This window comes from Daphnia magna, linkage group LG6 (genome assembly GCF_020631705.1).
Source record: "Daphnia magna isolate NIES linkage group LG6, ASM2063170v1.1, whole genome shotgun sequence".
NCBI classification, from domain to species: domain Eukaryota; kingdom Metazoa; phylum Arthropoda; class Branchiopoda; order Diplostraca; family Daphniidae; genus Daphnia; species Daphnia magna.
The window spans coordinates 9346931-9367118 of NC_059187.1; the positions used below are offsets into that span (position 1 = coordinate 9346931).

Consider the following 20188-nt stretch of genomic DNA (forward strand, 5'->3'; position numbering starts at 1 on the left):
CCTTCTTGGAAAAAAGACATGACCTGATCGATGGTCAGACCATGGTCAGACAAAGAAATAGACACGTATTTGATTTTCTCTTGTTTCTGGAGCTTGAATACCTTGACCACAAATGAGTAAGTGTAAGCTTATTTAGAATTTAAAATGATTATCTATCTATATTTGTGTAACCTCTAACCTGTCTTCTCTCTTACTATGATCTCAAATTGTCCTGGGATTTACACGTGCGTTTTGTAAACCACTAAGGACTGCCTTTAGCCTTTGGAACTTACAGGTACCTTAATTATGATATAATTGTCACCTAACCTGACCTGCTGTTGACATATTCTTAATCATTGAGGGCTTATTCTGGTACAAATTGGCATGCTTTGTCCAACGAAGACTGAGCAGCAAAAATTCAATTACACTTCCTTATCCAAAGACAGGAAAACCCAATGAAAAGTAGCAACTAACTTCAGGTACACATTTTGTATGATTCTAAGGTATATTATCACAGTATCCTTTAACATGACTCCCACTTCTGTAATCACTATGTTTGCTAAGTCATTTGAAGTCTGTCAAAAATTTTTACCTAATTCCCCCTACCATACGTTGCAACAGGAAGTAACATTTAGCCAACAGACAAAACTTGTTGAATTTGTTGACTAATAGTGTGGCATACCATAGTCCTGCATTGAGAGACACATCACGAATGATTTTGGCATAATATTATCGATCTTGGTAGTAATTCGAGAACGTGAAGTTAAACTAGGCAGAATGTATAGAAAAAAATTTTTTTTTTCAAAATCCACAGCACAGGCAAAAAAATGAGTCACTTCATATAAAATCCTTTCATTAGTTATTTTTGTATTGTTTAACATTTTTAATGTATTAATGTATTAATGTGTAATTTTTGTCTTGTTTTGCAAAGGTGTCACTCTTGCTTAGAGACGTGGAGGAATAGAATCTGCAAGGGATAACGCGACACGCAGTCATTACAATAAGTAAGTTTTTTTTTATTGTACGAACAATATCTTGTATCTCAATCGGACTTCTTATATTTACACATTCTGTTACATCCAAAGTGTTTGTTTTTGCTTGATAATAAATTTGTTCTCTGACTCAATAGGTGTGACCTCGTACTCGCTGCAGCCACAAGTCAGTTCTGCCATCATCCTCGCAATCACGGTAGGAAAATACGCATTAAACTTATAGCATGACTTTAAATAGTTCTTAAATGGATCGGGCAGTTGATGCTGTTTTAGCTTCTAGTAAATCATCGTTGCGTAGTGCTTTTAAAGAAAGAATTTGCAACCTGTCTGTTTGTCGGGATGGCCTGCCTCCCGTATCCGTTAATTAAAGTTTTTTAATTGAATTTCATTTGGCATTTTGATCAGTAAGCCGTGATCGTCTAGTGGTTAGGACCCTACGTTGTGGAGTCCGGCAAGACCGTAGTAACCCAGGTTCGAATCCTGGTCACGGCATTCTCATATTTTTCTAACAAATATTGCACCGCAGTGTAATTTAAAGTTGAGTGCTTCAGGAAAATCAAATCAGTTTAACTAGTTTACCTTTGGAGAAGCAACCGATGCGTTTCAAGTAGTGTGTACGTATTAGCAGAATTGTCCGTGAATAGAACGCAGAAAAATTAGATACATTTCTTATCTACTCAACTTTCTACCGCTGGCAGCGTGGCGCGTTGCTGTAACCCTGCTTCCGGGGAGCTTAGTTCAGGAACGGTTTATGATGTACGTAATGCACACCTGGCGTCACGCGGTGGTCGTTACGTCCGGATCGCTGCCGTCGAGGGACAGAGATTCCTCGGAGGACTCAGCGTCTCGCATGTCACGTGACGTTGTTCGGCGCAGCGACTGTAGAGTAGCGGAAGGGGCCAGGCAGACATTATGTTGCTTCTATAGGATCGAACCTGTTCTTTTCCTTTTCTGTTTTACAATTTGTTTTTGTTCTCCTTGTACTGAATAAATGACGGGAATCAGCCGAAATTTTTTTGCTTACGAAAAAACTTTTTAAAATGAATAACTAGGGAAAGATTCGAAAATTTTGCCCAGCATAAGTTCCTTACTCTTGGGAGGTCTTTGATAACGTTATTCAAGGGGAATTTTTGAAAATTTAAAAGAAATCGTGGCGTATGCTGAATTATGGCTTGCAGGAAACTGTCTTCTAGGATGGGGTCCCTATCCTGAATACTTGTATTCGTATTTTCTTTTGAAGGTGTGTTTTTTTTTACGGTCATAATACCGTCACGTAATTGATCGCATCAACATGATAACTTTCTTGCGTGTGTGATTTTTTTGCATTTCGATGAGAACTGCCTTGTTCTTTGTTTTACTCGTTAAACGTAGAAATGATAAGATAAATAAGATTAGACAAGACCCCGGGTAGTCAGATAAGACTATTTGTTATGTACACGCTTTGTTTTTCTTTGTCTAGTAAAATGGCTCCTGGCAGCAGTGCAAGCGTCATTAATGATTCTCTAATGATTTTTCTCGATTTGACCGGATCCATTTACATTTGTGTTGATGTAGTAATTAATGTTTTTTGCCAAAATTGATGTCTTCTAACTTCTGTTTTCGCCCTACATGTTGACATTAATCACCTTACAAAACTCATCAAGACTGAACTTGTCATATAACTTAAGCTGATCTTGTCTTCCGTGGCAAGTGAAATCTTGAAAATTGCCACTTTGTTGCCAAAACTGCGTCACTTGAAATTCATTTTCATTTTCTTCTTTTCGCCTTTCTTTTAAAATGATGACACCGTATTGTTTTGAGAATGCGTCAGCTAGGCTAACTCGTTGTACAATTTTTAAAACGTCTGTAATTCGTCTCCAGCATCAAATTTCACAGGGGAACACCTTTTTTTTTTCAATGATTTTGGTGGACGTGCTCACGTATCGCCCAACTATAGGAGAAATAATTGCAACAGCCAAACTGTTCCACACAATTCTTATCTGTCGGATTATTTATATTTTTTTTTTAAATTTGTGAATCAAGAAGGAACGAAAGTTTAAACATAACGTTTTCTTGTATTAACAAATTCCCTTTTTAAAAATCGTATCGAAACTACCACGTTTTGGGTTTCAATTATTTGCATTCGTTTCTTGATTAATACCTGAACAATTAATCTAGTGTTATTTTTTTGAATGACCTACTTTGTTTTTGACAATTCCCATCCATCGTTGCACCCCATAGCCAAGTAAGTCGCTGGTTCGATCCAGAAGGATCTAGCAGAAAATTCGACGTGGCTCGATTACGATAATCGGTCAGATCGAAAATATGGGTTTCGTATTGCGCGAGAACAGTGGTTCAAGAATGACAAAGGGAGCCCTGCATCATTTGCAGACAGCTTGCGTTACAACGATGACGTCATTGTGTGAAATTCAAGAAGTATGGGTGGGATTTGTTCATACCGTATGACAAAAGGGGCTAATTTGATTTTAAAACATTTATCTTAAATGCCAGTCGTGCTTTTTTTTTTGAGGGGGGTTACGTCTTTTTTTAATATTAAAAAAAAAATTGGGTTTTCAAGAATTGCAAGATCACATAAATGACGATTTTTTAACATTTTCTTTGCCAGTTGGGGTACGTATACATTTGAATTGTTGGCAATCAGAATGCCGGCAGCGTGGCGCACTGCTGTAACCCTGCATCTGGGGAGCTTAGTGCAGGTACGGTTTATGACTAATTGATTGCGTCTTAGTGGACAGACCCTTGAGTTCGATGTCCGGCTCGTGGGGAGTGACCGAAGGTCTGCTTCGTTGGCGGTCAGTGATTTCGCTGAATTCAGGTCCCGTGAATACCGCAACGGCAGACAAGGGGATCCGGAAGTCGCTGAGATTGGTCTATAGGATCGAACCTGTACTTTTATGAAATCTTTTTTATAGAAAATTTCGTTTCTGCTTCTAAGGAAAAATCAGGTGATCCGAAAATGAATTTTTTCAAACAATTGGCATTTTTTTGTCGAAAAAAAAAATGGCAAAAGGAATCGCTCGGAATTGTTTGCTATTTTTCGCTCGTGCAAAAAAATGGCAATTGTTTTCGCACAAAGTAAAAATGCATATTCCTTTCGAAGTAGTAAATTTATGGGAATGTTTTGTTAGCGCTTTCTGCCAGTGTCCGTTTTGCTGTCATGTGGCTCATCGGCCATCAATGTTCACGTTTAGTTCACGAAACCATCATTGAAATGTGAACGTCTAAATTTCCCCGGTTGTAGAAAATTTCTTGTTTGACATTTCAGTACATTTTAGAAGCAATAGGGGGGGGGGGATTCTAGTAATTACGAACCTGTTGATCATACCTGCAATTCAAAATTCGCGAGTCTTAAAAAAACATCTTATTTTTATTTGCATACCTTTTTGTATATAAGCATGGGGCGAATAGCCACCGTGTCGATATGAAAGGCCGTTAACGCCACACTCGCAATATAATAGATATCCCCTTTTATTGCAGTCAGAGCAGCTGGTAGTGTGGCAAACTACTATAACCCTGCTTCTGGGGGGCTGAGAATGGGGACCATTAGTAATAGTTTAACCGGTTCTTGAACTGGTGGCTGTTCAGGACGGAACCGGACGTGCACGCGGTTCCGTCCACAAAAACAAAGCATTATGAAAAACACTGAAAAATAAGCACAAGAATTTAAATAAGCGTCAACAAACCATAATTACCGTTATTACCATAATTTGCCGAGTTCCAGGTTCGAACCCATTCTTTTAAATGTTGAACTTTTTTACTAATTGAAAAGAACCGTTTGAATTTGAATGAAGTCAAAGTTTTCCTATTTTCGATCGAGAGGTGAACGTTGAATTTTCATGTTTTATTCATTAAATTTTGTTTTTCGTCGTATGTTGAACGCCATTGTGTTACCTAACAAAAAATGAGATAACACTTACCAGTGTAGGGCGATACAGGCATTTTATTCTTTTAAATCTTTTATGTTTTTGCAGTTAGAACTTTAAAACTCTCAGCTCTGAAACTAGGTGTCACTTTTGCAAACAAAACAACCATATCCAACGGAAAAAGAATTTCCAATTCGAGAAACTTTTATTCGTTTTTTCTTAATTTAAATGTCTAGATTTGCCATATTCGTAATTTCGATAGTCGTTAAGGATAGTAAATTCATTTCCGCAACCATTTTTCGGTTGATAGCTTAAATATTTTACAAGCCGTGATCGTCTAGTGGTTAGGACCCTACGTTGTGGAGTCCTGCAAACCCGTAGTAACCCAGGTTCGAATCCTGGTCACGGCATCAACCTTCCTGTTATTGAATGAATTCGTGCGACGTTAAAAGTAAACCCACGTCATTGTGGGAAAAATCGTGACTGTTTAGCCTTATCCCTACGCGAGATAACAAGATTGCGTTTTACGACATTAAATGACGCAGATTGAAAAGCTTTCTGTTTCCAAGGTTTTCAAACTTGGTGATCAATTAATTTCGCAAAATCCTTTGAATGAATCAACTTTTCCTTTTCAAAAATTAAATCTGTGTCATTTACATTTCTGCTTGTGAATTGCCCCTTCCATGAATTTCCATTTCAGTCAAATTTTACAATTTTGATGTTCACGCGAAACCCTAGCATGGATTTTTAAAAAGTAAAAATGCATATTCCTTTCGAAGTAGTAAATTTATGGGAATGTTTTACGAACCTGTTGATCATACCTGCAATTTAAAATTCACGAGTCTTAAAAAAACATCTTATTTTTATTTGCATACCTTTTTGTATATACGCATGGGGCGAATAGCCACCGTGTCGATATGGAAGGGCGTTAACGCCACACTCGCAAGGTAATAGATATCCCCTTTTCTTGCAGTCAGAGTAGCTGGTAGTGTGGCAAACTACTATAACCCTGCTTCGGGGGGGCTGAGAACGGGAACGTCTAGGAATTTGGTTGCGGTTGTTGAACTGGTGGATTTTCAGGACGGAGCCGCACGTGCACGTGGTTCCGTCCCGCTTACCTCCACGCTGTCTTTCCGCCGCCAGATTCCTCTGGCGGAGGAAAGACAGCGTGGAGGTAAGCGTCAACAAAATTTCCATAATATGCCGTGTACCTGTCCTGGGATTCTTAGATCGAACCCATTCTTTTAAACGTTGAACTTTTTTATTAATTGAAAAGAACCGTTTGAATTTGAAAGAAGTCAAAGTTTTCCTATTTTCGATCGAGAGGTGAACGTTGAATTTTCATGTTTTATTCATTAAATTTTGTTTTTCGTCGTATGTTGAACGCCATTGTGTTACCTAACAAAAAATGAGATAACACTCACCAGTGTAGGGCGATACAGGCATTTTATTCTTTTATCTATTTTATGTTTTTGCAGTTAGAACTTTAAAACTCTCAGCTCTGAAACTAGGTGTCACTTTTGCAAACAAAACAACCGTATCCAACGGAAAAAGAATTTCCAAATCGAGAAACTTTTATTCGTTTTTTCTTAATTTAAATGTCTAGATTTGCCATATTCGTAATTTCAATAGTCGTTAAGGATAGTAAATTCATTTCCGCAACCATTTTTCGGTTGATAGCTTTATTATTTTGCAAGCCGTGATCGTCTAGTGGTTAGGACCCTACGTTGTGGAGTCCTGCAAACCCGTAGTAACCCAGGTTCGAATCCTGGTCACGGCATCAACCTTCTTTTTATCGATTGAATCCGTGCGACGTTAAAAGTAAACCCACTTCATTGCGGGAAAAATCGTGACTGTTTAGCCTTATCCATACGCGAGATAACAAGATTGCGTTTTGTTGATCAATTAATTTCGCAAAATCCTTTGAATGAATCAACTTTGCCTTTTCAAAAATTAAACCTGTGTCATTTACATTTCCGTTTGTGAATTGCCCCTTCCGTGAATTTCCATTTCAGTCAAATTTTAGCCTTTTGATGTTCACGCGAAACCCTAGCATGGATTGGCTATTCAAGAAAAATATTCAGTAAAATATTATTGCCACTTTCATTAGCCGGCAGACAGGCAATCTGCTGTAACCCCTGCACATGGGGGGCTGAGTACAGGGACGATTTATGACAATTAAAGTGTCTACCGTAATACGAGGTGTTGGCTACCGTCCGGCTCAATGAGCAAGAAATTCGCTAAAGTGCAGAAAATTGTCATCGATCGAAACCCATTGCCAAGGTGATCGTGATTAAGAAGTAAAACTGAAGCGACGGATAAAAGTATAATTGGTAGACATTGCGCGCCGTCTATAGGATCGAACCTGTCCTTTTACTTTCTTGTAATTCTCTTTTTTCATGTCACCAGAATAACTAAATAAAAAAAATGAAAATTTACATCGGAAAATGATAAATATTAACTAGAGGACATTGATTTTTTTGAATCTTTAACGGTAATCGCATTACAATCGTGTACGCACAGAAAAGTCAATTTTCTTTAGCAAATAGCTAAACTTGAATTTTTGTTCCGTTTGGCAAGCATGTCTAGGGATATTTTGGTGGAAATAGCCGAAAAAGTCAGGAAAATTGATTTGATATCTGTTTTTGATACCTGAGTATCAGCCGTGATCGTCTAGTGGTTAGGACCCTACGTTGTGGAGGTCTGCGAAACCGTAGTAACCCAGGTTCGAATCCTGGTCACGGCACGATTGTTTTATATCCCAATCATGAGCTTTTATTGGAAACATTGCTTATGCCAGTGGGCTAGACTTAATTATTTGCGAGTTAACATTGGCGACGATGTTCTAACTTTGGCCGATCAGTTTTAATCGGACATGTTGTGTTCCATTTTGAATGATCTTGGTCAAATTTGTTTGCTATTCAGCCCACGACTTTCACTGCGAATTGCCGATTTTCCCATGTTTCTTTTACTCTGAAGGATACATGAAATCCTTTAGAAATTTCTTCAGTTTTAAAGCCTTGTATGTTTTTCACTTAACTAGCTTGATGAATTTGTGCTGACGAAAGAATGTGCGATGCAGAAAAGTACGTAAAAAAGGACAAGCAAAAATCGAGTATATTCCAAAAAGCATGTATTTTTTTTAAAACAAGAGTTTCAGGGAGTTAATTTAATAACTTCGTCATGTAGGGACCCTCAAGTTGATAACCCAATTTGCGGTAGTAATTTCGTGTCCCTACTCCCGAGATGACAGCTATTTTGAAGGACTTGTGTTCCTCTTTGGCAATACGTGCCGCCTCTTCCATTAAAAGCGTTCCAAAACCTTGATGTTGAAACTTTCTTGGGTCTCGACCGCTAACCGGCACCACGCTACCATACACGTGCAGTTCGCGAACAATTGAAACTCCTCCTTGTAATTCCGGGCGGAAAGCTTGTGATGAGCACTTGCGCAATCGTAGTAAACCAATCAAGATATCACGTTCAGGATCTTCGTAAGACAGAAAAGTTTCCCATCCACCATTGGCAACGTAATCACGACGAATCAATTCGACCTAATAGTTAAAACCAGAAAATGCAAATCGTCATGAGAACATCCAATTCACATCGATGAATTTCTATTTTATCTTACCTCGTAAGGGCGGACTTTGTGGTGCACTTCTTGAATTCCTACTTCTCTAGTTCGGACATCTCTGCAGTCTATACCAAACTCTACCATCCTCGCTAATGCTAATTCACGGAGGTTTCCATTTTCAACTCCGGAGCTGTAATCAGAAAATTTCAATGGAAGCTTAAATGGATAGAGAAAGGTAGATACTTGTATACCAGCTATGATTTTGATACCTTACCTTACGAGTGGCATTGGAATATCTCGTTGTACGCGGTAGATACGGGTCCATGGTGGTACTAGAGCTAAAATTTTTGCTACCAGATCGACTAAAACATTGGGATGGTAGGAGCGATAACGGCCTGTTTTCCAGAGCTAGGACATGAAATTAAAATTGTAGGTTTTCCAGGATGGCCAGACTAAAATAAAGTTACCTCGTACAGGCCAGTGCCGCGGATAACCAGTGTGGGATAAATTTTTAATCCATCGGCTCGAAAGAGAGGATTTTCGAAAAACTCCTGTTACCGTAGAATTTAAAGAATCTTTGAATTTTGTTTCGTTTCCAAAAGAATATGGGGGGGACTTACGATGAATTGGTCAATGTCTCGCTCTAATCCGACGTTTGGCAAATCCGGCATCATATGGGAAACGATTTTGAAACCTGAATCCTTTCCCAAATGAAAACTTTCGCACACAGCCTTAACTGTATGTCCGCGGTTTGTGTCTCGTGCGATGTCTTCGTAAACCTAAAGTAAAGGGAAATTAACGAAACATAAGCACGAAAATAGAAACCGTGACCTTACTGATTGAACACCGATTTCCAACCGCGTGCATCCGTATTTTAACATGTCAGACTGATGTCTTTTAAGACAATAATCTGGTCGCGTTTCGATCGTAATTCCGATGCATTTAGTTAGACTTCTTTCAGAATACTCAACGGCCTATCAAGTAAAATGTTAGTTTGAAAAACCTAGAGCAGGGTTAGTTTATATTACCTGAGTGACATCATTGCTTGTGTGACCTGAAAGAGCATCGTGCAAGTTCCTGATAAAATAATCTCTGTAATCCTCAGGAAGAGACATGAAAGTCCCTCCCATAACAATGAATTCCACTTTGTCAACGCTATGGCCAAGCTGCTTTAGCTACAAAAAGTAAATGTAAAATCAGTTTTAGGAAAACTTAAATGAAATTAAAAATTGTGACAATACTAGTTTAATTTTCTATTTTTACCTGTTCAACTCGTTGACGCGTCTGAAGGTAGGGATTGTATCTAGCAGAAAAATGTCAAGGATTTTTTAAAGAAAACCTGAATAGGCTTCATAGCAATGCAAAAGGATACCTTGCTCTAATTGCACGCATTGAGGTTGGTTCATAACCAGTGTAGGATTGTGTAGAATACTCAAAGTCAGAATCAGGCCCTCCAGGACAATAAACACATATGTTTCCAGTCATGTTAATGTGTGGGCATCGATGAGGCTTACACATAACAGCTACAACTGCAATCTAGAAATGAATAAATGCATAAATGTGAGCAGGGCAATTTAACAGATTTTGTTTGTACAACAACAACACAACAAATGTTTGTACTTTTGTTGTAAACAAGTAATTTTTCATACCCCACTAGCAGTCCTAATTGGTTTTGCTTTCAGCTTAGGAACCAGAATTTTTCTATGTTCTATGGGTACTGCAGCAATGATGTCCACCAACTAGAAAAATAGATTTTAGGTTTTGTCGAGCATTGTTCACTAAGCTTTTACTTACCTTTGGTGTGGATGGCAATCCATATTTGGAAGAAATCTGTGTTTTTATTTTGTTAAGATTGAGGTCTTTCCCATTTTCATGAGCTTTTAGAAGTTCTTGAATAATGTCACTAATTGCTAAGACCGATAACTCAATGAGGGAATACTTAGAACGTTCAACCGGAGCCATAACTTCCTATAAACACAAAACTTAGCTTAAGTCTGGTATTTAAAATTTTTGTTATCGTACAAATAGCCTTCGGTAATATTTTTGTTGTTATTTAATTAAGTTCGATAATAAATATAACAACCAGAAATTATAAATAGCGTAATAACTGAATCTCAATTCACAATTCTAGGCCAAAATATGCAGCAGACGAAATTGACACGTGTGGACCACCTGAGATCTTTGGCGCTGCGACACGAATGTTGACAAGTTTAAACGAAGAAGAAATCTTCAGCTCAAACACGTTGAATTCAGCGACATCAGGCAAAGAAAAAAGTGTTAAATATTGTGGCCTTTGAAAGAAATGTGTAAGGTATGATAAATCATAACAAGTTTTAAGACTTCAGGTCAATGTTACTCTTCTTAATTGCATTTCTTGCAGAAATCATTGGAGGAATGAAGACCAGAGCAATCACACATGCAACAACTTTCAAATAAAAAAAAATGATGCAGCTGTAGCAAAAATATATTTGGGTAAGAACATTCCCATCACAGTTTTAAAAAGCTACTTTGGCATGAGTGATATGGGTTTGACTTATTGAATATCCAACCAAACTTGATTTCAACTTTTTGTAACATGTTATATATCTATTATATAGTCTTGTGCATGTTATATTGTTTTCACATGAGTAGTATACTGTTTACACAAGTTTTTAATTATTTTATTAACTTTTTACGCAGTAAAAAATCTCCGTTTGACGAGACGACTATTTGAACATTCGGTGGTACGCCATTTTTAACTAGAAGAATTCGCTATAAAAATGTCAAGGTAAGCAAAATTTTTCATTTTTCATTTTTTATTTTTATATGCGAAAACCCCTGGGATGAAACTATGAATTGGTGTGAAATTTTTACCCGCCACCTTATTATAGTGAACACATTCAGTTCTCAGTAGAATCCGTATCTCGCGTTAAACCAACAGTGACGGCCGTTTATCTAGTTCTCTTCTCATTCAACCTCTTTGACTTTTGGTATGCAAATTCGTCGTTTGCGCTCATCTTCAGTTCCAATCTCATTTTTAATTTAACAATTTAGATGTAAATTTTCCTTACTCCTTTGCAGACGTCTTTAATTAATTAACATTTTGCTAGTATGCCCCGTTCTATGCAACATGGTTGGAAAGTAGCAGCTCTTCCATTTTATGCAACAAGACGGTAGACATCATTATATTGTATAGCTTTCCCGCTGGGCCCGAGGTAAATTTGAACCGGAAAAATTTTGTTCGGCGAAGCATTTATTCTTATGGCCATAGCGAGTATATCCAGAGACAATTTTAAGAACGTTTTTTGTCATCCAACATATGGACCGCAACTATTAGGCGCATAGATTCTGAATGTATGGGGAGCTATTGCTGAAAATGGGCTTTGCGCTTAAACTCATCGGCTAGAACGACTACACATCAAAAGATCTTGGCAAAAGCAGTAGCAACAGCAAAGAAATGATTGTTTATCAGTCAAAGTCGACCCTATGTATGTAAATGATAGCCTGACAGAGCCATCCTTTCAGAAACGTTTTCCTTTTCCCGTTTTCCCCCGTCTCTTTCCTGCAGTTGATTGAGAGCCGTTTCCGTATTGAAAATATTTAAATAAGTCCGTGACACAGTTCGATGTTTGCCTTATAGCGAGAAGTACCGTCATCTTCATTTTTCATGAAGTTTTATATTCTGCCTTTTGCTTCTTCGTCCTTTTTGCTGCGACGCAATAACTGGAATGTCTCTCTGGGGGGTGGATGAGCTAAAAGAAAAAGCCTCCGATGCCAAATCAGCCTGAAACTTTGACATCGAGCACAATAACAACTCCCGCACCCTGCGTCCTTTTTCCCTTTTACCCTTTACGTATATCGTTCGGAATTCGAGTCGACATTCAATCACGAGCTCTCCCAAGACGTAGGAAACGAACAAAGATAGGACGCCGCAATCGTAAATTATTCACCACCTTTCACAACAACGATAACAAGAAAGCGAAAACCGAGCTACAAAGGATATGCCTTTTTTTTTAAAAAAGAAGTTGTCTTGTTCTGTCTCCACTTTTGCGTAGAATCACTTACCGTTTCTGATGCTTCAAACGAAATTAAGATTGAGATTAATCCACCCCGAAATTATCCGAATTGTAATTTTAGAAAGTGCCAGTCACTAGATGGCGTTTGTGTTGAAGTTCAATACGATCAATTTTCTGACGGGATTTTTATTTTTTTATTATTAGAAAGTGGGGAGTGGATCGAATAGGGAAGAGGGGAGAACAAAAAAATGGGGGGACGCTACGCGAAACGACGCTGAGCGTCTCTCTCTGTTTTTACGATTGTGCGCATCAGAAAGCTTCGGTAGCTTTATTCGCAAAGTCTCCGTGTGGCAGCAGCTCGCTGGCACGTCTGCTACGGATTGATGGGCGATAATAATTCAGAAATACAGGCGACCGGACCCCCGTTTTTATTACGCCGGAGCCATTAAATTCTTTCAAACCTTCGGGTTCTCTTTTTTAATTTTTTTTTTGATTCAAGATTCCACCCCTATCTCTCTTTGACCCTCCGTGCATGTAGGGTGATGAAGAAGAGATATCTTCAGCTCTTCACTTCAGGTCCATCATCAATTTATAGCAACAGATTGCGTGAGAATTCACGTCGCAATGGACGCTGAAAAAAGAGGGATGAAGTAGCGCCAGTCATCTTGGCTATACAATGTGTGGTCTTGATTCTGCAACTTATAGAAGGGTAAAAAAAAAAAAAATGCATAAAAGGACTCATTTCATTTCCGGCTTTCTATGAAACACGCGCCTTGCGTTGCCCTGCCCGCGTGCGTATTTTTACGACACATTCAATCCCGTTGACTTTTATGGGTCAGGACAGTTTTGTACTTTTATACTTTGGGAAGGACATACTATTTTTTGTTGTTGCTGTTTTACTTTTTTTTTTCAGTCTGTTGGGGAGGGCTTGTTTTCGGTCTGTCTCGCAACACACAAACACACCACTGTTACCTCCCCTAAATGACGAAAAAAAAACACGTGTTTTTTATGGATTTCAATCGAGTCTTATTCAAAGTATAGAAAAGGTTCTTTTTCTTTTTATAGATATACTTTTTTTTTTGCTCTCCCCTAATCTCAGCCGATCAAAAACCATCGTAAAGACATTATGACCTCGTCAAACCCTCCAGAGCGGATATCCCTTTCACTTTTTATGTCAAAAACGAAAAAGGTTTTTTTGCGAAAAAAAATTAAGGGCGAACTAGAAAACGTGGGATCTTCTCTTGTATCGTTGTCGTTTTGTTGTCGCTCTGATTTGATAGTCTTTTTCGTCTATAGCGCTATTGTGTTTGATGATATAACCCGTACAATGTATTCAAGGAATCGCGCCGATGTTTTTTTTACGTACCAACGATAGTACCAGCGTTTGAGGGGGTTTCATTGGGGCCCTGTTAAGGGTTTAGTGTGATGCTTGCATTACAACAAAAAAGTGTTACACAAAAGATGCTGTAATTCTGTTCAACAGTTGCGATGGCATGGAGGAGAATCCTTATCTCTCTGAGAAAATGAACTGCTGATGCAAAAAGCGATAATGAAACACAATAAAGTGGAACACAATTTCTTTGGACGTTTTGTACGATGTATTGACTGGCATTCTCTATTTGTACACGAGCTTATTAGAAGTTTAATAGTTAATGGGGAAAAAAACCAGTCCATTGTAATATTTTGTTTTACTATTATTGCAGTTTCGTAAATTTCTGTTTGAATTAATACGTGGAAAGGTTTTAGGTGATATAAACAATGATCCAATAAGAAACGTCTAATTTGTTTTGATTTTTTATTGTTTCAGTAATGATTGGGAGAAACTCCAGTAGGTGGCAGAAAATTTTTCGCGAACGTCTTTTGTTTTCGTCGTTTCCGGAATCTTCGCGCCTTCTCAAACGTGGGCATACCTGAAAGTTCGCAGAAAACAGCAAGTGTGCAACGTGGAAGGAGACGTTTCTTGCCTTCTTTTGTGCTGGACTTTAAAATTTGTAAGTATGAAGTTGAATTCAGTTAGATTTATTTGAATTGTAACATTTTCTACTGTTAAACACTTATCTTAATAAGTTTCAGTTGAAATGGAGTTAATTTTATATTGTATTTGCCAGTCTTTTTCCCATTTTCCATAATGTGGGATGGTATGAAGTATTTAAACATGGTTGATAATAATTTGGCTAGTTTCTTGAACTGTATTTGTCCATGTAGTTAGGCAAGGCCCAAGTAATCCTTTCCCTGGTGTCTGTTTGGGCATCATGCCTTGAGGTATATGGAAATCCAGACAGAATTGCATAACAGTTCGTGAACTTTCAAGAGGACAAGTTACGTATTAGCATGCTAAGGTTGTTTTGGAAGTAGCAGCCCAATTTCACATCTTGGTGCCTGTCAGTCATTGTTGTGCACAAAGTTTTTTTTTCATTACCATTATTTGAATTTGATTTTTAAAGTTTTGTGAAGTGTCTAGGAATTTCGTAGTTACCGTTGTTCTGATCGCAGTATGGCTTTCAGCTCTGTGCATTCGAAAAACAGAATTCACAATTAGCTTGGGAAAAAAAAAATCACTTTCAGTAGTCAGGTACATACTGTGAAACCCAACACAGGTGTTTTTTTTTGAACAACCGACTTGATAGTTTTCGTTTGGGTTTGGCTAACAAACGGTAAAACTAAATCGGCCTACAGCCTAACTGCAGTGGTGAGCAAAGTGGTAACACATGTCTTTGCCTCATGTGTTCTGAATTCACTGCCATGTTATGCAATAAGTTAAATCGATGCTTGAGATTTTCAAACTAAAGTCTATTTGTGAAATTTTAGGATTTTCCTTGCTTGCATTTGAAGATAGTTTACAATGCAGCTGTGCAAGGACATTCAGCATTACAACTGCAGAAACATGTGGGTTCAGTTTACCAACAAGCAAAGCTGTTTCAGGTAAAAGATTAACTTATTCTCATCTACTAAAAATGGCTAGACTAATTGCTGTTTTATCTGATCTAGGAAATCGATGATGCACTTCGATGATCCTTTTATCCCACGTGGCGTAGCATCTTGGTTCCAGAGGAACAGTCGCGCTGCAAGCTCCGTTACCGTTAAAGGTAGGAAATCTTAAATATTTCTAAATTCTTTTAGCTGGAATCTATAGGTATTTCTTTGTTGCATTTGTACCTATCATCTGATTATCCAGCGATCTGGACAGGTTGTTTAAGATAATTTTCCCCACTCTCATTGTTTGAAAACGGGGCTCTTATTGTTTGTAGCCGTGATCGTCTAGTGGTTAGGACCCTACGTTGTGGAGTTCTATAGATCCGTAGTAACCCAGGTTCGAATCCTGGTCACGGCACTTCTTTCTTGTTGCCAAGAAATTCAGGGAGTGTTAATCGTTGAGTTTGCCTTTAAATAGAAGTTTCTTTGGGAGGGTTCATCAGGAATCGCCGTGAAAATGGGCGTAGTTCTTTCGACAGTTGCGGCAAAATGGGTTTTAAAAAAATCCTATGTCTTTAGATAAAAGATGGCGCAAAACAGGAAGGGTAATAACAGAGTTATAAAATTGTTGATGTTGCATGTCTGTCGCAAGATGTTGTCCCTCTTTCATTCCAAGATCAAAACAGCGATTAAGCTTTCCACTTTTTGTATGGCAGCATCCGAAATGCTTCAATAACATTAGCATAAAATGCAAATTGACACGAAAAAGTTTTGTATTGCTTGTTGTTCGGTGTAGCTCACGTACGTCGCCATCTGCGACTTTGTACGATGGAAAACAACAACATCTCCCCCCATGTCTGCGTTAAGTTGTGGACCATATTGGAAGGTACGCAGATAGAAACAGAGAGATTGGGTTGATATCAATCGACCATGTCGACTGTAATATTTGATCAAAGTAACGAGCTAATGGAAAACACAGAGACTGACATAGTCGACTGTGTGACAGTCTTTGACAAACAAGAAAGAGCTAGAGCAAGGGTGTGTATATAACAAGGAATAATCCCGACGAATGCAAACAGCAATGGTATAGGCAACAAGAAAAGGGGAAGAGGAGTGGAAAAAGGGGGGGTAGGGTAGGGGAGAGAGTGCGGTAATCACCGGGATGGCGTTCAACATCTGACAGTTTCGAGTCCGCCAAGGCACACAGAATAAGAGCAGGTTGAATTCCCCTGGCGAGTAGCTTCATCGACGATACATATAAGAGAGAGGGGAATGAAAGTGTACGGATGAGACATAGTACACATAACAGTTTGACAGTATCGTCGGGGGCAAATAACAGCTGAAAAAAAAGGGAGCGTCGTGACGGATAAACATTCAAGAAAGAGGGAAGGGCACCGCCATTTCAAAAACCCCCTGACATTTTCAGTAGACTCTTGTCTCTGTTGCACGTTTGCCATGCAAATGTTCACCCTAGCGTGACACGCACTGTACGTTCTCCTGTTTTCGAAGAAGAAAAAGCTGGTCATGAAAACTGACTACTAAAAGTCTGTTTCATGACATTTCGTTTTATATCTCATATGGAATCGTTTGAGGCATATTTTTTATTTGTTTAGTCCTTTGATCTTTCATGGATTGAATTTCACCTTCATTAAACACTTTTTTATTGTTTGCGATCGTCTTCCCTCTTTTATTTTTTTTTTTGAAAATCTAAAGATCAGGTTTCTTTTGATTTGATTCTTTTTTGATTTTACGTGCATTTAATTTTTACCGTCATTCAATTTGAATGAATAAATCAACTGCCTCGATTTTGCTCTCTCTCCCGTAATTCAAATCGTCCCCTTTATTTATTTATTTTTGTAACCAAATGTATGCGGCCGAGGCCAATATAAATGACAGGTGATAAATGATGCAATTCGATCAAGTGGCCCATCTACAGTCGGCCACTTGGGTCCGCATAGCGTCGAAGGGTTGTGATCATATTATTTAAATCAAGCGCCCCGCTCGCGGTCAGATTGTGGGGGACCCTAGAAGCGGAAAAGGGATCGTCATCACAAAAGAATAGGAGCGTGTTGTCCACCACTCATCCAAACTCTTTTTTTTTCTCTCTCTTTCGACGTATACCAACAAAAAAGGAGGAGGGGGGGTAGTAAACACACACACACACACACACACAAAAAAGGCGGTTTGACCATTACCCAAAAAGCGTGTCGCCACAATTCGGGTGTATCGAAACGAATGTATAGTAGATAGAAAATGCAGTGGGTGTATTGAACCAATAATGGTCCGGCGTGCTTCTTTTGTTTGCCCGACTCTTTACGCTGGCCCTCCATCGCTGGAGGACCTTTGCCAAGGGGGTAGAATCGACACCCTCCTATTTTTTTTTTTTGTTGTTGCCCTAACCCTTTTGTAATGTTAATCTCGATATGATGTAGACGCTTGTACTGGTCTAGTGACAGTATATGCAGAGATGGATTGTTATTATTTATTCCGGCCGGAAGTTTGCATCCCAACTTCCGTTTTTTTGTCACTCTGCTTTTTCTCTGTTCCATCCCTTTTGCTGAATTAATTAAAAGCCGAGTCACAATCGAGCAAAGTTAATTATGTCTTCCGGGATCAGCGCCAAGGATCGTTAAGAAACGATCGTAAAACTAACAGGGGAAAGGTCCACAAAACTCATAATACGTCAGACTTTTCTTTTCTTTTTTCTTTTGCCGCAGTGAAAATATCTAACAGTCTCGACTGTTAGATATTACCATTTCAGCTTGACTTGTTTTAATTACAGCACTAAACAGTTTTGCCAATAATCAAGCGATGAAATACACACCGAGAGATCTATTTCATAGTCCGAGAATAGGGAGGGGGTTTGGTAGGCTATATCTATATGTCGCTTGATCCCTATCATTCGGGGAGGGCAGGTCCCTTTTCCGAGTCCGGTGGTGGTGGTTAGGCCTGGATTTTTCGTTCGTCGGATGGCAAACCGAAGCTCATATATTATTAGACGTCTACCGTGCGCACCCAACTCTCTTCATACGTTAAGATAGATAGCGCCGCTAGTCGTAAAAACTCGTGCGCACAAAACTGAAACTAAGACGAATAGGGAAAACAAAATCCTTATAGCTTATATGATATAAGGACAGCACTATGTTATCTCGTTTTTCTTGTACTACTCTGTATATATATATATGCTGGGAAGGTTTATACATCAAAAACTCTTGAAAGGGAGGAGGAGTAGGGGATGGGATTTAATCGACTGGAATGAGACCCCGAAAAGGAAAATGCAACGACAAGTCAATACGCGCTTACGTAGTGGGTCGGTCCACCGTTTATGTGTCTAAAGTATCTGCCTCTTCGTTTCGACGTGATATAATAACTTGACGTCCCAACAGCTTTCTCGATTCAATTACAACGTTAGGGCTGGGTGTGGGGGGTGGGGGTGGTGGTGGTTCATTTTTTGTTTGTTTGTTTAGGTGTCAATTAGGTGAATTCGATGTCATGATGATGAATTATAACGATGTAATTGCTGCGCGTTGTGTTAACGAACTCCCTAATGGACTCTCGATTTGAAATGCGTTACGAGTCTCGCTTCGCTATATAATCTTAGTGTCGTAAAAAATAAAAAAGAGCAAGAAAAAAAAACGTAACTTGTTACGGCGGTTGGTGACTATAAATGCGATGCATCAGAAACAGATATCTATAGGATTTAATGTCATATCGCGCGGGTTTTGATGTCCTTTGCGCATGAATACATCAAATGGGGCACTCTCTATGAGGCAGCACGTCGGGCATGTAGACGCAACAAAAAGAAGGGCGGCGGATGTGCTGTATGTCTATAACATCAAAATGGTTATTGATAAAGCATAATAATAAACCGCGCAATGTCTAGATAAAAACCAGGAAGAAGAAGGGAAAAAACTGATGGCAAATAAAAAAGAAAAGACGCTCCATATTGGGTCCGACCGTCCGCCGCTTTGCCGAATGTTCAAGAAAAATGGGAAAGAAAAAAGTTGATTGAATCATAGTCTCTATTCTCTCTCTCTCTTTCTCTCTCAATGTTGATATCATAAATATATACACGGAAAGAGCAGGGTGGCGATCCTACCCCCATCTTTATATGTGCCGGGGTAGGGAGGGGCTTCTATATATAGTAGGTACTATAACGACGGTGACGACGTCGAGCGGCGGCAGCTTTCTGGCTGCCGCGACGAGGAGCAATCATCATCGTTCCCTCTCAATGTATGTCTATGTCGCTGTGTGTGTGTGTGTGTATATGTTTACTACCCCGGTCGTCAAAGTCGAGCGTTATGGCTTCTGCTGAGCGTATCTTGCGACAATAGGGGGACGAGCGATTGCCCATAGCGCCCAGGCCCCGCACATTCAAAGTCCAGTGGTACATAGTCTACTAGTGTTGGGTAGGATCGATTTGGACGACCACCATCAAAGTCACCATCAACTAAAACTTTGAAAAAAAAATAAAATAAGGGGGGGGGGGGAGAAGACGGTGATGCTATGCATGTTAAGGACCAAGTGTTTATAGACACCGTGGAAAAATTCAGGAGGGACTGGTCGTTTTCAATGTCTCTTTTTTTGAATCGAGCGCCGCAACTTTTGAGCGCATTCAAACTTTGCCGCGCTCGAGACCAACATGATTTTAAAAGAAATGAAAGTTCGTTTTATTTCAGTTTTAAAAAAAGTGGAGGGATGTGGACAATGTTGATAACGTAAACAGGGCAGTCAAACGAATTTTATAGCCTGTCGATATTTATGGAATCTATTTATGCAACTTAATGGAACGTTGCGAGAGATAGCGGCAGTTCGTCTTCGTCCTTAAAAATCGGAATATTCTTTTTAGATTTTTTTTTTTTACGGTTTTGATGT

General features: G+C 39.0%; 2 protein-coding genes and 5 non-coding genes across 12 annotated transcripts in view; 6 read left to right on the plus strand and 1 right to left on the minus strand.

The window, feature by feature from the left end:
- LOC116933281 overlaps nucleotides 1–20188 on the plus strand; it is a 27531-nt gene continuing 7343 nt past the window's right edge. The window contains exons 1-11 of one of the 3 annotated variants that reach the window (XM_045175515.1): nucleotides 1–116; nucleotides 247–274; nucleotides 341–458; nucleotides 911–983; nucleotides 1109–1167; nucleotides 10537–10716; nucleotides 10786–10877; nucleotides 11085–11172; nucleotides 14208–14391; nucleotides 15209–15322; nucleotides 15389–15486. In XM_045175515.1, coding sequence (XP_045031450.1) covers nucleotides 15243–15322; nucleotides 15389–15486 — 178 coding nt within the window. In that variant the 5' untranslated portion in view covers nucleotides 1–116; nucleotides 247–274; nucleotides 341–458; ... (5 more) ...; nucleotides 14208–14391; nucleotides 15209–15242. Of the gene's footprint in view, nucleotides 117–246; nucleotides 275–340; nucleotides 459–910; nucleotides 984–1108; nucleotides 1168–10536; nucleotides 10717–10785; nucleotides 10878–11084; nucleotides 11173–14207; nucleotides 14392–15208; nucleotides 15323–15388; nucleotides 15487–20188 lie in introns of those variants that run through there. The other 2 variants (XM_045175517.1, XM_045175516.1) reach the window with 2 other exon arrangements.
- On the plus strand, nucleotides 1380–1463 carry Trnah-gug. Its single transcript is given in 2 exon segments — nucleotides 1380–1416; nucleotides 1429–1463. It is a non-coding gene; the product is annotated as a tRNA-His (tRNA).
- On the plus strand, nucleotides 5161–5244 carry Trnah-gug. The gene is given in 2 exon segments: nucleotides 5161–5197; nucleotides 5210–5244. It is a non-coding gene; the product is annotated as a tRNA-His (tRNA).
- Trnah-gug lies at nucleotides 6531–6614 on the plus strand. Its single transcript is given in 2 exon segments — nucleotides 6531–6567; nucleotides 6580–6614. It is a non-coding gene; the product is annotated as a tRNA-His (tRNA).
- Trnah-gug lies at nucleotides 7497–7580 on the plus strand. The gene is given in 2 exon segments: nucleotides 7497–7533; nucleotides 7546–7580. It is a non-coding gene; the product is annotated as a tRNA-His (tRNA).
- Nucleotides 7951–10591, minus strand: LOC116924615 (elongator complex protein 3). 4 transcript variants are annotated; one of them, XM_045175520.1, is made up of 12 exons: nucleotides 10489–10591; nucleotides 10200–10373; nucleotides 10055–10144; nucleotides 9778–9941; nucleotides 9669–9708; nucleotides 9434–9580; nucleotides 9242–9379; nucleotides 9026–9184; nucleotides 8873–8956; nucleotides 8680–8813; nucleotides 8463–8595; nucleotides 7951–8385 (listed from the first exon to the last, which is right to left on the minus strand). In XM_045175520.1, exons 2-12 carry the CDS (start codon nucleotides 10365–10367, stop codon nucleotides 7999–8001), a joined length of 1644 nt encoding a protein of 547 aa, XP_045031455.1. In that variant the 5' UTR covers nucleotides 10368–10373; nucleotides 10489–10591; the 3' UTR covers nucleotides 7951–7998. The 4 variants fall into 4 exon arrangements, with proteins under 4 accessions (XP_045031455.1, XP_045031456.1, XP_045031454.1 ...); XM_045175521.1 differs by having other exon boundaries at nucleotides 10493–10582; XM_045175519.1 differs by having other exon boundaries at nucleotides 10428–10568.
- Nucleotides 15648–15731, plus strand: Trnah-gug. Its single transcript is given in 2 exon segments — nucleotides 15648–15684; nucleotides 15697–15731. It is a non-coding gene; the product is annotated as a tRNA-His (tRNA).

Coding starts and splice junctions, on each gene's coding strand:
- LOC116924615 (XM_045175520.1), bottom strand. CDS start 10,367: ATGGCTCCGGTTGAACGTTCTAAGTATTCCCTCATTGAGTTATCGGTC. Junction 10,145..10,199: donor GATTGCCATCCACACCAAAG/GTAAGTAAAAGC, acceptor CTATTTTTCTAG/TTGGTGGACATCATTGCTGC. Junction 9,709..9,777: donor ATGCGTGCAATTAGAGCAAG/GTATCCTTTTGC, acceptor TTTTTCTGCTAG/ATACAATCCCTACCTTCAGA.